At 45.3% G+C, this 14,988-nt stretch overlaps 1 protein-coding gene across 50 annotated transcripts in view; it reads left to right on the top strand.

Annotated features, from left to right (window-relative positions):
* TCF7L2 (transcription factor 7 like 2) overlaps positions 1–14,988 on the top strand; it is a 194,183-nt gene that overhangs the window by 111,337 nt on the left and 67,858 nt on the right. For 14 of the 50 annotated variants that reach the window (XM_044750586.2, XM_044750583.2, XM_070482989.1 and 11 more), the window contains one exon: positions 10,500–10,643. The exons of 30 other annotated variants lie outside the window; for them this stretch is intronic. In XM_044750586.2, coding sequence (XP_044606521.1) covers positions 10,500–10,643 — 144 coding nt within the window. The remainder of the gene's footprint in view (positions 1–10,499; positions 10,644–14,988) is intronic. 6 more of the 50 variants (XM_070482994.1, XM_070482967.1, XM_044750580.2 and 3 more) reach the window with 1 other exon arrangement.

Here is a 14,988-nt window from a genome sequence, read left to right as displayed (position 1 = left end):
GAGTATTCTTTTTAAAAAAAGGAAATGATTAAAACTACACAAACATGATGATATAGTAAAAGCTAGCAGTTTCTCATGCTTGGAGAAGGGTTGTGATGCAGAGGAGAGTGCCTGTGAGCTGTGCTTTGTTTGTTTGCTGTGGTCCAGGGTGGGTTTAGATGCTACCTGGTTAGTAGAAGAGATAATGGGAAGTCATTGTATTTGCGTTTCTCAAAACGCTAGTCTTCCACTCACCTAATAGTCTTTCCTTTTTTTAAAGTAAGAGATCCAAACCAGATCCTATCTTACTTCGCCCAGAATATTGAGTTTTTTTTTTTAAAGGTATAGCCCCAGATTACTTTCTAAGATTCACATTTTGCTTTCTAAATCCTGTTCTTAAAAGGAACCATCTATTGACAGTACATCATAAATTTCGTGGCTCCTCCATGACATTTCTGGGCAAGTAAATGAGAGGTGTAAATTAAGAAAAGCAAGTGTTTGTGGTTCCCACTTTAACCTTCTGTTATGTTAAATGGCTTTGTTGAAGAGGGCTGTCACTGCTCTTGAAAACTTGGGAAAATCTACAGCAAGCAGTGCCATTAGTTGCCTTTGGGAGCACAGGATGTTTGATGTGAAAATTATATGGCCACATCTAATTGGGTGTATTTTCACCCCACCAGATATCAACTAAAGAGATGACTCTTTCCCCCTCCTCTGCTTTTTTAGCTAAATTCTTTCACCTGAATTTCATGCCATTAAGAATTGAATTCCAGTAATTCAAGCATCATTTTTCAATGTCTTTTGTTTAGTAGCACATCTGTATGACCCAACCATATAAATTTCTAGACATCTGGCGAGAGCCGGTTATCAATCGCTCCCTGACTTGGGGGATGATAAGGCCTATGACCCCTACCCTTCCCCCATAATTTACACTCCTCCCTGTGCCCCTCGGGAACCTAGCCAGCCGGTGGAAAGAAAACAGAAACTTTCTGAGCCCCTGCTTCCTGTAAAATGGGAATAATAATTCTTATCCTGCCTGTTTCCCAGAGTTGTGTATTTGTTTCAAATGAAATGTGCTCAGAATTCCAATAGAAAAAAGTTAGAGATAAAATAATAGCAATTATGCCAATTGAAACTTCAGAATTTTTAAAAAATAAGTATTCACATACCATACAGTTCACCCATTTAAAGTGGACAATTTAATGATTTTTAGTATATTTATAGAGTTTTGCAACCATCACCACAATAAATTTGAGGACATTTTCATCGCCCCAAAAAGAAGCTCCCGACCTATTAGTTTTCACTCCCCATAGCCCCCAGCTTGTCCCCTGCCCCATATCCACCTCCTATCTCTATGGATTTGCCTATTTGGGGCATTTCTTCTAAGTGGAATCACATAATATGTGGCCCTTTGCGATGGGCTTCTTTTACTTAGCACAATGTTTTCAAGATTCATTCATGTTGTGGTGTATATTAGTATTTCATTTCTTTTTTATAGCCAAATAATGTTCCATTGTATGGATAGACCACATTTTACTGATCCATTCATCAGCTAATAGTAAATTCAGAATTTTAAAAATATTCAGCCGGTCCATTTGTTTTAACTTTCAAAATTATCCCTTTGTTTTATCGGCAGTTAAGTTCTCTTTTGGCAGTGACTGTTGTGGGGCAAAGATTTGCAAGGCTATGAGTGGTCTGCCCATCTGAACAAGCGTGAACCTCGACAGACCTGGAACCAACCATTGGATAAAGATGACTTCAGAGTCCATGATCTCGTGGAAGCACTGAAGGCTTTTAATCTATAAAAAGTAGTAACCGTTGCTAGTAACTCTTTCTGTAGGTGGGTTAAGGATTAAGACATTATCTCCTGGGACTCAAACCGGTCCCTGATAGGCGCTGTCTCCCTTGTCTTTGTTTTCTCCTCAGGTGGGAATCACTCAAATGACATCCAAAAGATTGTGATCAGAGGAGGTTATTCCAATCTGGGGCGTCTTTTTGTTTTGTGTTCGTTTGCTTGTTTGTTACTGTTTTGGTTGTTGGTTTCACCTGTTGTAAATATTAAGAGGCCCGGGGATGTTTACATTCTGGAGATAGGAACATCCACTTTGCCCAGGTTGGTTCCTGCCTCCAGTGTGGTTGATGAGGCTGAAGACCGGGCTTCTCTGCTTAGGGTCGACCCAGCCTGGCTGCATCAGCTGCTTTGTGATTGTCCGGATCACTACCCTCCAGGACTGCTTTTGGCGTTTAGGTTCCTTAAGTACTTTAAGGAGAAACTTTTCAAGGGAAACCTGAATTTTTTGCTTATTGGCTGCAAATGTGAGACATCTGAAGATGATTTCCACCTTAAGAACCAGGGAACCCTTAACAATCTTTAAGAGATCCCTGAAAACTGGGTGTTCTCATCAAGCCATCAAAATGAGAAGATGGGAATTATTATTCCGGGCTCTGTGCTTTGAGTGGTGGGCCCATCCATTTAGTGGCGGGCAGAAGTGGGCACAAGGTGGGGTTGACTCCTCAGGTTATGTGTGTTCTGTCTCTAATGTCTTCCGTACACACACATGGGCGCACAGGCACACACCCACACACAATTTTAAGTTTTTTTTCTCTCGAGGGTCTCTTTAACCTGATTTTTAGTAACAAAGATATAAATGTTTGGGGTAGAAGGAGATAGCCCAAGGCTTGGGTGGCACAGGGGATAATTTATTCCAGGCCCCTTATCCCCCCTTTCAAGTTGAGAAACCCCAAATACCGTAGTATTAAGAGAATTAATTACAAAGCCGCTGACCCAGCTGGGTCTGCCCTGAGTAAAGAAACCCTGCTTTCTGCCACATCAACATAGTCCAGGCAGGACCCATTATGGTTGCCCCAGGCATGTGCCCAGTGACGACAGTGGTTGCTGCTCAAGTGATCCCATTGGCAACAGTATGATCATTTCCGGGGATGACAAATTGGGGGCGAGTATCATTTTGGAACCAGGGATGTTAGTGAGTGGAGTTGGTGAGCCCTTCCTGATGTTCTTGTGTGCCTTGCCATTCTGAATGTGATGGTGTCCAGATCAATCCTGCCTGTGGGGGAATCCAGTATTTTTGAATATTTCTATCCTTATTATCATTTTTTTAATCCTTCCAATGTGGTTCCTCTTTTCATAATAAACTTTTTTCAAATTATTTCAATTTAATAAGTTTTTATGCAATTAGTATAGTGCATTTCAACCAAAACGGTTTGTTTTCATAAACTCCCGAGAAGGTTTAAATAACTTTTTCTCATCAATTAGCCCTCATTTGCACAGTTATTCAGTTACTGCACCATGAAGACCCTCTGGAGTTGATGTTGTCAGGAAACATATTAGCAGAAATAGTATGTTATTATCTAATGCTAATAATTGGTTAGTAGAAATGAGAAAAGAAGACATGTAATTGGGGCTCCTGTGGCTAACAAGATGTGAATGATGAAAACATTTCCAGGAGAGATTCCAGGGTTGTTCTAGAAACCTGTTATTTGCATTTTAAAACATGTGGTCTCCATTGAAAGAGGAGGAGGATGCTGTTTATCAACACTGCTTTCTTTTTCAGAGCACAGCTCTCTGAATTTCCTGAGCCATAACCAGATCCCCAGACACGGCAGCCCGTGTTGTCTTTGCAACCCCCAATCCCATTGGAGGCTGCTCATTGTCTTTTTGTAGGGGACATGTTGGTTTTTAAAGAGAGGATAGGCTAGTCAGCATCACAAGGCCCAACCAGACTCTCTTCCCTCTTGGCCCCTTGATTCTGCACAGTGCTGTTTGTGGTCCTGGGTGGCGTGGCACAGACTCACATTCCTCCCCTAAAGGCTTGCCTGGGAGAAGGAACCTCCCTTTAGCAAGAATCTCGTTAGAAACACAGTATTACGATGACTCCATTAGTTGGATTCACAAAGCTCTCTGCAGCCTGTGGTTCTTGGAACTGAGCTTCTGTCTCCAGTTTATCACTCATTGCTAGGGGAGGTAGATGGGCTTCTATTGTCTGCCTGTACATGGGAATCAACTTTTATTCTCTCCAAGTCATTGACGAGGATGGCTTTTCATGGGCTCGCTGACATTTCGCTTGTCTGAAGAGATCACCCCGTTAAGGACAGAGACTCACAGTTTCACGTGCAGATAATGGCCATGGAGGTTGCAGGGAGAAGCTTTGCTGTCCACCTGCTGAGGTCACATGGAACCTCGTCACTGTCGGAAGAAAAAGATGGCGATGCACTGGTGCTCTCCTAGTGTGTGGGTATCCAAGGAATTAGGTTGGCCTTAGAAAGGACTGCGTTTACTCTTCCAGCCATGTCTGGTTTTTTGCCTGCTTTGGCTAATGTCCCAACGTTAAGATTAACCACTTCATGTTATTACCTTTCGTCACAGTGAAACCTTGACCTTGCCTTATAGAGCAAATTTAATGTTGATTTCAGTTAAAAAGTAAAAACATCTCCTTTATTCAAAATGACCCAAATACTCTCTGTTTTTGTTTATCCCATACTCCTTAAAAACCTGTTTTGTACCTACTTTTTCTTGGTGGTTTGATGCCATAATGAAAAAAAAGTATGTTTGATTTCCTTCTCAGTATTTGATATTGAGAAGTAGTTTCCTGCCCAGAAAACAAGTTGGCAAAATTTTATTTTAACCAATAAACACCTTTTGAAATGATGCTGCAAATTTCCTTATCCCTGAGATAGTTTTCCTTGCCATGTAGAGCTGTTATCTGATAAAAGGAAGCTTTACTGTGCACATGTTGCCTTTTCTTCTTGTAACTTTCTTCAGTAAATGTATCCAAGTGTTGAGTAATTACCATGTCTAGAAATTGAGGCGCATTGGACCTCTCCTTAGAGTGATTTGAGGACCTAACGGACCCCCCTCCCCTGCGTTCAGCTGCCCTGCGGAACTGCAGAGTGTTGGAGGTGGGCAGGGCCCTTAGAAGTCATCCCGTAGCCAGCACCCTCACATCACATGACAAACTGAGCCCCAGAGATACAGGGCACATGGCTAGTTAGTGGGAGGTGGCAGAGACCCTGAAGCCCCGCATCTCTCTCTCTGCTGAGGTTGGGAAGAGGTGAACTGTGCTTTGTGAAAGGCAGGTGTAAGGATGGAGTTCACATTGGCTCCTTTTGTGTTCATTCTCTTTGCCTTCCGTTTGGATCTTGGTCTCTTTCTCACTAACATGAGGTCCTTGAGGGCCAAGGCAGACTTCATTTCTACATCCCTAGAGTGTAGGGATGGTGATTACGTTTCACCTCATTGCCAGCTCTGAGCAGGGTAGCTGAGTGATGTTGAAGACGGAGTGGTGGAACACGAGCTGGGCCCTTGTCATCCGTGCCTAGGCCGTCGTCTCCATATTTGATCATGCTCACCTACCCCTCCCTGCATGCAGGCGTGCACGCACGTGCATACACACGCACAGTCTCTCACTCCTTGTCACTTGCATATGCTCACAGTTTTGAAAAATAATGTTGCATACATTTGCCCCGTCAGTGATGGTGTCCTAGTTTGGGGAAGAACTGGGCTCACCTTTAATGACAAAAGTGGTAGCTTGTCTGGAGCCCTGACAGTTTCTTTGCATTCGTGTTGTTTGACAACATTTTTCAAATGTAATTAGTTCCCGTCAGAGTAACCTTCAGAGGTGACAGTTGTTGGAGCTTAAAGCTAGATGAACATGACCTATAAAGACATGGATTCTTTCTCCACGGTTATATATGTGCATGGGCCTTGGTTGGTTGGTTGGTTGGTTGGTTGGATGGATGGTTGGATGGTTGCTGTTGCTTATTTGCTTTTTGGTGTCGTTGTTTGTAAACACATGTGTATGTATAAGTGAGTAAATGGTAAAGAAATATGAGGATTTTACACTCTTACCAGTTAAAAAAGATTTGTCATTTTACTAGTTTGCTTCTTTAGTGGAATGACTCTTGTTAGTGTCCTCCTCTCAAATGGATTTCTTATTCCTCCAAAAATGCTGCATTTTCAAAATAAAATTCTTCCGTATTATGCATAGAACCCTGAGCTCCTAGCTGTAAAATCTGGGTTTTAGTTTGTTCTTTTCTAACGGTGTACTCCTGGGTAGGTCCTTTTACATCTAGACTTAGGGATGTAAAAAAATCGTAAAGAATGAATTTCATTACATGATTGCTAAGACCCATTCCGTTTTGCAATTGTGATTTCTTTTAGACACCTACAGATAATCCTTTCCCTCTTGCTTTGGGGCAGAAAACACTACCCAAATGTGTTAGGGTTCTCCAGAGAAACAGAAGGAATAGGGTGTGTGTGCGCGCTTGTTTGTGTGCTTGCGTGCATGTATAATATATGAGATTTAATATAAGGAATTGGCTCACACAGTTATGGAGACTGACAAGTCCCAAGATCTGCAGTTGACAAGCTGGAGACCCAGGAGATCTTAACGGTATAGTTCCAGTCCAAGTCCGAAGGCCTAAGAACCAAGAGAGCAGATGGTGTAGTTCTAGTCCAAAGGCTGGCAGGCTTGAGACCCAGGAAGAGCTGATGTTCGGTTTGAGTCTGAGAGCAGGGGAAAAAAGTCAGTGTCCCAGCTCAAAGGCAGCCGGACAGGAGGAATTCCCCCTTGTCTGGGGGGAGAGATCAGGCTTTTGTTCTATTCAAGCCTTCAACTGATTAGATGAGGCCCACCCACATTAGGGAGGGCATTCTGAATTACTCAGTCTGTCAGTTTAAATGTTGGACTCATCCAAAAACACAGAAGCACTCAGAATAATGTTCGGCCAAATATCTGGGCATCCCATGACCCAGTCAAGTTGACACATAAAATTAACAATCAAACCAAACTTTTCTGAGAGAAAATTTAAAATCTTTGCCTTTTTCTTCCTGGATAAGAGGGAGGTTCAGAATACCCACAGTAGCCAGCAGCTGCTGGCTAAATTCAGTCTGAATAACATTATTTCGTGCAAAATCTTTATCTCTAGAGGCTGTAGTATTTGTAGGGTTTTTGTTTTTTAATGCTTTTCAGCTCCTTCTTCTATATTCTTTTCTTTTTTGTTTATTTCTCCTGACAGAGCAATTTGTACTTTCTAGCTCACTGGGCTGCATTCTGTTGCATTAACGTTTGAATATTGCCCAGCCACCTGTGGAAGGGGGCTGGAAGCTCATAAAGAAACAAAATAGCGGCATACGCAAATATTGCTACGACTTTTTCAGTGGCACATCTTGATTCTTGGTCCATGTGGCCACGTCCAGGACTGGTCAACACACCGTGTCATCAGGTGCCGAGTTCCCAGTGAAAATGAAAGCCACCACCCGATCTGCCTGCCTTCTCTCTTGACAACATCACCTTCCCCAGAAGAAACGCGCCTCTTGAAATCCCATCCCAAATAGGCGATGCTTCTGGAGAAAGCTGGGAGGTGGGTTTTGGCTCTGTGAAGTATTCATGGTCCCTGCTTTCTGGAGACCCCATCTTAGTCGGTCGGTGCAGCTGGTGGCTGCGGAGGCACTAGAAGGGCAGGAGGGCCCAGTGGCAGTTCCAGCTGATGTGTGATTGCTCAGGTTCTCCCTTTCCCAGAGACTGGCCACAAGCCATATTCATTCTTATTTCAAAAAGTACCAGATGCCTACTCCAATATACTGCCTTGTAACAGCCCCCTCGTCATGCCAGGAGCATGAAACTCACGAGGCCTTTATTTACTTTTCCTGGAACGTCTCCAGTTTTTTCCACATTACCGTTTGATTTGTGGATGGATGATTATTCAGGTCAGTCTGACTAAGGTGACTAGACTGGTCTGTGCAAAATGAATGTGTTAACCCATAACTGAAAAGTTGATAGGTAGCATGCATGCCTCAGGCATAGCTGGATCCAGGGGCTCACGTACCAGGACACCTTTTCCCTCCAGCTCTTGGCTCAGCTTTCCTCCAGGTTGGCTTCATTGCATGGAGTCAGGTTCAAGTCTAGAGTGATCTTAAACTTCTCCCACAATCCTGAACCAGTGGCTGTGGTAGGGGGATGTAATGTGCTCAGTACATTTGGACTGAGTACCCTTGCGCATCCCTGGAGCTGAAGGTGGGTCCACTCCATGTAAACTACATGGCTTGAGCGTCAAGGTGGTGCCTCCTCAGTAGGTCAGGGCACTGTTACCAGAAAAAGCGTGAGTGGATGCTGAGCAGAAACCTTGGCAGACATCTGCATCCTAATCTTTAGGGTCCCTTGAAGCGTTTTGTACTTCTTAGGGGAGAGTCATCTGTAGTTCTTTCCTGGTACAAAAGGATTTTGTATTTGTATATACATTTGAATTTATTTCTAAGACCTCTTATACTCCCCCAAATTTGAAGTGGCTTACAAGACTTCATATTATGCAAAAGGATTGGAAATGAATAATTAAGGGTATTAGAATAAAGAGAAAGCTGGGTAAGCCCATAAGAAAAGATGGCAGTGAGGTTAATCTCACAAATTTCAAAGCTGGGAGCTCCTACAGGATTGGGAGCCATGACCTGCAAGCTTGGCTCTGAGGTTCCCAGGAATGGAAGAGCATCGAGATCTCATATTGGTGGTGGTGGGTGGGGGGGCTGTTTGTGTAGGTAAGTGTAACATTTCCTCATAAGCCCCAAGTGCCTATGGGAGTCCAGGCCCTGGGGAATGGCCATGGGAAGATAATACAGATGCTGTGGTCTATGGTAACCGTAGATACATTTCTTTTCCAAACTCCTCTGGGGCCCTTGCCCTTGGGGTCCTTGTCTCTTGGCTCTCAGCGTCGTGTTAGAAAACAAAGTAAGCAGACAAGGAGTTAAACCCCCCGTATTGCTGGATTCCTTCCAGGAACAACTTGGAGCGTTAAACTTTGTCACCTTTGGTGGGAGGCAGTAAGGTGAGTCACGGCTGTGACAAGCAGAATCGGATCACCTTCGTTGTAAAGCTGGGCCGATCTCGCAAGTGGACTCATGCTTGCCTAGTGACTCACGTTCCTGTTTACAAAGGAGTGCTGTGGAGAGATGCGGGGTGGGACGCTCTGCTTCCCACAGGGAGACCCCTGGGGGTGGGCAACCAGTGCTGCCTCTGGGGCTTGGGCTGCCCTTCCTGGGCGGCAGACCTCGGGGCTTCTGGCTGTGGTGGCTTTCAAAGTCCAAGGACAGTGTGGCCACCCAGGGCCCTGGGGTAGCACCAGTTCGCAGGCGATGTGGCTGCTGCTCATTTTGAGAGTTCCCGTGGCCTTTGGATGGGTTTAGTCCACCAGGATGACCCCCCCATGGGAGGACCAGGTAATACTGTAACCAGGTAAATTATTCTGGAAACGTGGCTGCTGATTTGTAGATTTGTCCTTTATTTCCATCAATTTCCTATCTCCCAGTCTCCAGTACCCACTAGGCTCCTTCTGCTTTTTAGTGACTCTCAGAACATAAGTATTGGGTATTGTGCTCTATCTCATACTCTTAATCCTGAATTCTGTTATTTGGCATTAAGAAAGGTGAAAAATTTGTTCATGGGATTTTCCTTCATCTGAAATGTTAAAAAACTAGAGTAGAGAAGACATACATCCTTTACGATGAACATAAAGAGCGTAGACATTTTCTTTTTTTAAAGACAATTAGAATAATACTTCTTTGTTGTGAAATAGCCCATCTCGGACCCCAGCTTGCTCTTTACCCCCCTAAATTCTCTACCCCATTTATAGAGCAGTAGTCAACACCTGGATAGACAGACCAGCGAGTCTACACAGCAGCACCACGAGTTGACTGAGACCTGATCCAGATTCCCCCTCTGCCATTTACTAGCTGTGTGACCTTGGGCATGCTCCTTAACGTCTCTGAGTCAGTTTCCTCCTCTGTAGAACGGGCATGGCAACACCTACCTCACAGGGTGGTTGTGAGGAGTAGCGATGAACACACACATTCCTGCATAGAGCCCCCAGCAGAGTCGGAGGTCACTGAGCCAAAGCAGCTCTCATGACAGGGCTCCAGCTGGGGTGAAACTCACAACAGCACAAGCTTCTTGAGCACACAGCGGGTGTGCTGCCAGATCTTTCAAGGGGTCGGAGATGGGAGTGTAGTTGCTTCTCTCAAAAAGATTGTAGTCTGGCGGAGGGAAAGGTGTTAAGACAGATCTCCACTGAGCTCCAGGATTGGGTGGAGCCATATGTAACTGCATTTTTGTAGGGCAGAAATATCAGCCATATCACATGGTGTAAACTAAGAGAGGTTCAGTAAGGTAAGTTGAGAGAGAGTGCTAGCCAACTGGCTCCTGAGGGCCTCGAGAAAGGAGTGGCCGTGTCCACTGGGTGGGTGATGGGAGAGGTGGGGATAGTGGGAAGGATGCAGCCGAGAGGCTGCATGGAGGAGGTGGCGTTTAAGATGTTGCTAGAGGGGACCCCACGCTGGGCAGCAGGGAGGCGGAAGAGGTCTGGCTTCATCTTGGGAACCACAATCCTCCTCGCCTGGAGCTGGTTGGTAGAGAAGTGTGGGTTAGGGTAGAAAGTCAGGCTGGGGGCCGTGAATGCCTTGGTGAGCGCGTCCGCCTCCCTCCGAGCCTCACTCTGTTCCCCTTTCTTCCTGGCAGCAGTGCCCCCTCCCTTGCTGCACTCAGGGACATGACTGTCAGCACTTCTACCCCCCCTCAGACTTCACTGTCAGCACTCAAGTCTTCAGGGACATGAAAAGGAGCCACTCCTTACAAAAGGTTGGGGAGCCCTGGTGTTTGGAGGTAGGTCTGGAGCAGAATGACGGTATGAGATGAGCTAGCCCTCAAATGAAACCACCCATCCAAAGGTTGTCTCGCACTAGGTCGGGGCCCATCCGCCGTGGTCCCCGAGTTCCCGTCTGGTCACTGTCCTCTCGGGTGCCATGATGTCTGGGGGCACCGCTGATAGGTTTATCACAGCCATGAAAATGCCAGTTTACGAGGAGTGGGTGGAGGGTGGTGGCTCCCGTGAACCCGAGGCGCCTGGCTCCCAGTAAAAGCCACTGGGTTCAGCGTCACGTGTCGCTTCCGTGAGAATGATGAACAACACCTTTTCCCATTAAACTTGACTCGCAGGAAATAATTTCCTGGCTCTTCCCAGCTCCCAGTGGAAGAGAAGTTATCACCTCCACTCTGCCTTTGTTACTGGTTCTTTAGAACTTATAGATTTTCTCTTAAAATTCAGGGTGCGGAGAAATGCTCAGTCCTCGGCAGTGACACCTTCCCGAGGCGGCCGTGAATGGCTTTGCTCACAGATACTGCTCTCCAAGGACAGGAAGCATTGTTAATTTCTTTTAAATAATTCAATGCGATGTCAATACCCCACGCTGCTCCGTGCTTGGGAGTGACAGTTCTCTTCAAATTAGTAGTCCCAGAGAATAAAGAACATCTAGAACATGCTTTCATCTTCAGAGAAGCAAAAGTCAATGCACATAAAAAATTTTAAAGTAACTCTTTAGATTTAAGCAGCAAATGGTTTAGTACTAATGCTAGCTTTTTTTTTTTTTTTTAAGAAAAGTGAATATTTAAGAGCCAATTAGTAAAGCCTGTGTCTTTTAAAAACATGTATTGTATTCCTACTCGGTGCTGGACGCTGTGCTCTGTGTTAGGGCCATAGGGACAGAGACCGGGAGTTAATGTGTAACAGGTGTCCCTGTGCCTTGCCTTTGGAGAGAGAAAGGGTGGACTAAATCATCTTTAAAAGCTTGTTCTAATTTAAGAAGTAGTAAACATGCCTGTAAGAGAACTGGCGACACGTAAACACATAGAAGAAAATGTGAACACCCGCATTCTTTTTACCGATGCGTAATCTCTTAATGTCTGGATGCATTTCTTTCTTGTCATTCATGTGTCCAAACTTTAAAAATGTTTCACAGAATTGGAATTGTACCTCATGCAGTTTTGTGTTTTCTTTTCCCTTGATGTAACGCCCAGGATGCTGCTGTCCGCTAGGACGGGTCTGAAATCTGGGTGTTAACTTCGTGTGTTGGTGTCTTGGGGAAATCTTGCGGTCTAACCGTCCCCTTTGGCCAGATGTGAATAAAACTGAGGATGTTTCTGGGGTCTTGGGCGCATCCCCCTGCTCCCTGTGTGATGCTGCGGCCTGTACCCGGACGGCCTGGCGCCGGCGTGTGAGTAAGGCCCGTGTCCTTTATGTGGGCCGGGAGTGGGGAGGCGCCGTTCTGGGCCCCAGCCCCTCCCTGGGCCGGCTTTCCATAAGTGTGGCTAGTTGTTGTGACTGTGGACGGTAAGGCCGCACCGAGCACAGCTATTCCTCCACCAGGGCTGGCAAATGGTAACTCATTAATCTTTGGTCGGAGTTATGAGGTAGATAAAGGAGAACCAGGCACCCATTTTGAGTATGAGGAAAATGAAACAGAAAGACTGGGTTTCTTCCTTATAACTCGAGACTGCAGGCGCCGATCAGATCCCCGGCGCCAGTGAGGACGCTCGTTTCTCAGCTTTGCCCTCAGGACAGGGAAACATCTCCTAGGGAAGTGCCAGTACGCCCTGCTGCCAGGATTGGGTTCAAATCCCCACATTGTGAATAGCCCAGACACACAGACACCACTCATGGGCTGTGTGAACTTGGGCGAGTTACCTAGCTGCTCTGTGCCCTTGTTTCCCCGTCAGTGAAGGGGTATCACACATGGGCTGTTTGAGCATCCAATGAGTTGAAGCACAGAAACTGGGGGTTTGGCCAGAGGAGCTGGTGTGCTCGGTCTGGCACAAGCGCCCAGCAGGGTTCTTGGGGAGTTGCACACCAATAGCGTGTCCGTGTGATGGGCTGGCCGCTGTTGGGGTAGCTCAGTTGTGCAGTGTGCTTTCCATCCAGGTTTCTGCAGAAATTAGTTGTGTATCCTTCATAGTATGTACTCCTTCAGGAATCGTGGCGGTGTATGGAGATCCCGATCCACAGCCCGCGTGCGCTAGTGGTGGCTCTGGAGTGTCGTGGAAACGGCACGGAATGGGAGTAGAACAAGATTTGAGTGCAACATTCTCTCACCTCCGTTGGCAGGGTGCTTCACCCCCTGTGATGCGATCCCTGTGTCTGTAAAAAGGGGACAGTAGTGGAATACCTGCCCAGCCCGCTTCACTGGGCACCTATGCGGATCTCTTGAATACTGAACAAAGTGACTTTTAACACAGTGCTTCCGGTGGTCCAGGCACCTCTGTAAGTGATTTGCTTATATTAACTCTTCAAAACCTGAGGACAACCCTAAGGGGGAGGTGATGTGATTATTCCCATCTTGCAGATGAGCCACTGAGAGGTTAAGCAACTTGCTTAAGATCACACAGCAAAGGGGCAGAGCTATAAAACTGCTGTTAATGAAAGACCATGGTGGGAGCCGACGGTTCAGAGCCTTCCACCCCAACCATCTTCCAGTTGCTACAGGAGAATGGGGCAGGGGGGTCCAGCCTTCTCAGGAGCTGGGAAGAAACTTGTGATTCAGGACATCCAAAGTCCAGGTTTTGCTTTACCAGTACCACATTCTGGATCCTTCCTGCCCCATCCCCCCATAGTTAACTTTCATTGTCCCTTCTCTCTCTTGCCTTGCAGTTCAGCCTGATTCTAACCCTTTATTAGCTCTCTCCTCGAAGGAATCAAGGTTGGTGGACCAGTTGAGTAAACATGACTAAGAGAGTCAATACCCACCTGGGCGGGCGTGAGTCACTCCTTTCTAGTTAGCTATTCCTGTACATTTTAAAGCTAGCCATACAAAGTCATTACATTGGGGCTATTAACATGTTTAATAGTGACAATAATAGGGTGTGACCCATGGCATAAACGCCTTCAGATAAGAGAGAAAGTGTTTTTCCTGTAATTGCTTAGTCAATACCATTTTCGCAGAAATGCTTGCAAACAAACTTTTAAAAAGTTCTTTGTCTGGATCCTTCCCTTATTCTGGCTTCCTTCCTCTTCAGGGCCCCTGCACACTTTTCCTGGTCAGTGGCTGGGGACTAGCAGGATGGTCCTTCCTGATGTGTAGGCTGACCTACCTTTTTGTTGGTGTTGAGCCTATTTTTATTTCATTTTTAGGGATACGTGTGTGTGTATTCAGGAGGGAGCACATTATTGCTGGTACTCGCTTTACTAACCTCTCAGATTATACATTTAAGGGAAAAAAGAGACTTCTGCTATCTTTGCAAAAGCTAGTCACACAGACAGGGAGTTAACCATTTTGGTGAGAGGAAATGAAACTGTTCTTAGGTTTATTAGACCACATCCTATAAATCTGTGGCTTATTATGTGCCTGATTTCTAAAAAGCCTGGCATCACAGCCCCAGTTTTGTTTTTGCTTGTTAGTCATTGAAACAAATATAGATGTTGCTTCATTTCCTTGGTCCTCTATTTTTCGATTCTTGTTATGTATGGAGAAATTGGATTTACACAACAAAGTACAGTAGAGGGGACGTATTTGCTTTATAAATCTCGGCCTTGCAACTTCAGATTAGAAGGCATTCTGTTAAAATGTTTCATTTGTTCCCCACTCCTGATTACATAGAGAAGCAGGATGAGAAAAGAGTAAAAATACCTCTCAAAGGGACAGTTAAATTTTTGACATCCCTCTTTTTAGTCTTTTAAAAGATATGTTTTAAAAATCATAGGTGCTCTCATATTGTGTATGCAATTCTTTTGTTTATTTTACATCTCTTATAGTAGAAACACTTTCCTAGGTAAGCCAGTGAAGACTCTTTGTAAAACTTTTGGTGGTTGTCCATTCTAGCAGCGAGTAGCCATCAGTATGCTTAGTCATTGTCCCAGTGCAAACAGACTGTTTCTAAAGTTTGACTATTACAATGCAATCGCATCTTATGAGGGAGAGGCTGTGAGTTCAAAAGAACAAGGACAAAACGACTCCAGACATCCCTTTATGCCCTCCCGATGTATGAGGCCCATGGATCACATCCAGCGCTGGGTCATTCTGTGTGAGTGGACCAGCACATTTACCCCGCTCTCCAAATTCCTGCTCAGGGTGGGATGGCAAGTGGGACCGCCCATCTTCTTTTGTTATTTCTTCCTTTCTCCCATTCCCTGTTTGCAAAGCTTCTTTGTTGAATTCTTTAGGTTAAATAAGTGTGTGGA

The sequence above is a fragment of the Equus asinus genome, chromosome 2 (assembly GCF_041296235.1).
Source record: "Equus asinus isolate D_3611 breed Donkey chromosome 2, EquAss-T2T_v2, whole genome shotgun sequence".
Classification (NCBI taxonomy): domain Eukaryota; kingdom Metazoa; phylum Chordata; class Mammalia; order Perissodactyla; family Equidae; genus Equus; species Equus asinus.
Note: the sequence above shows the minus strand (reverse complement) of the source record. Positions and strands in the feature narration are given on the sequence as shown.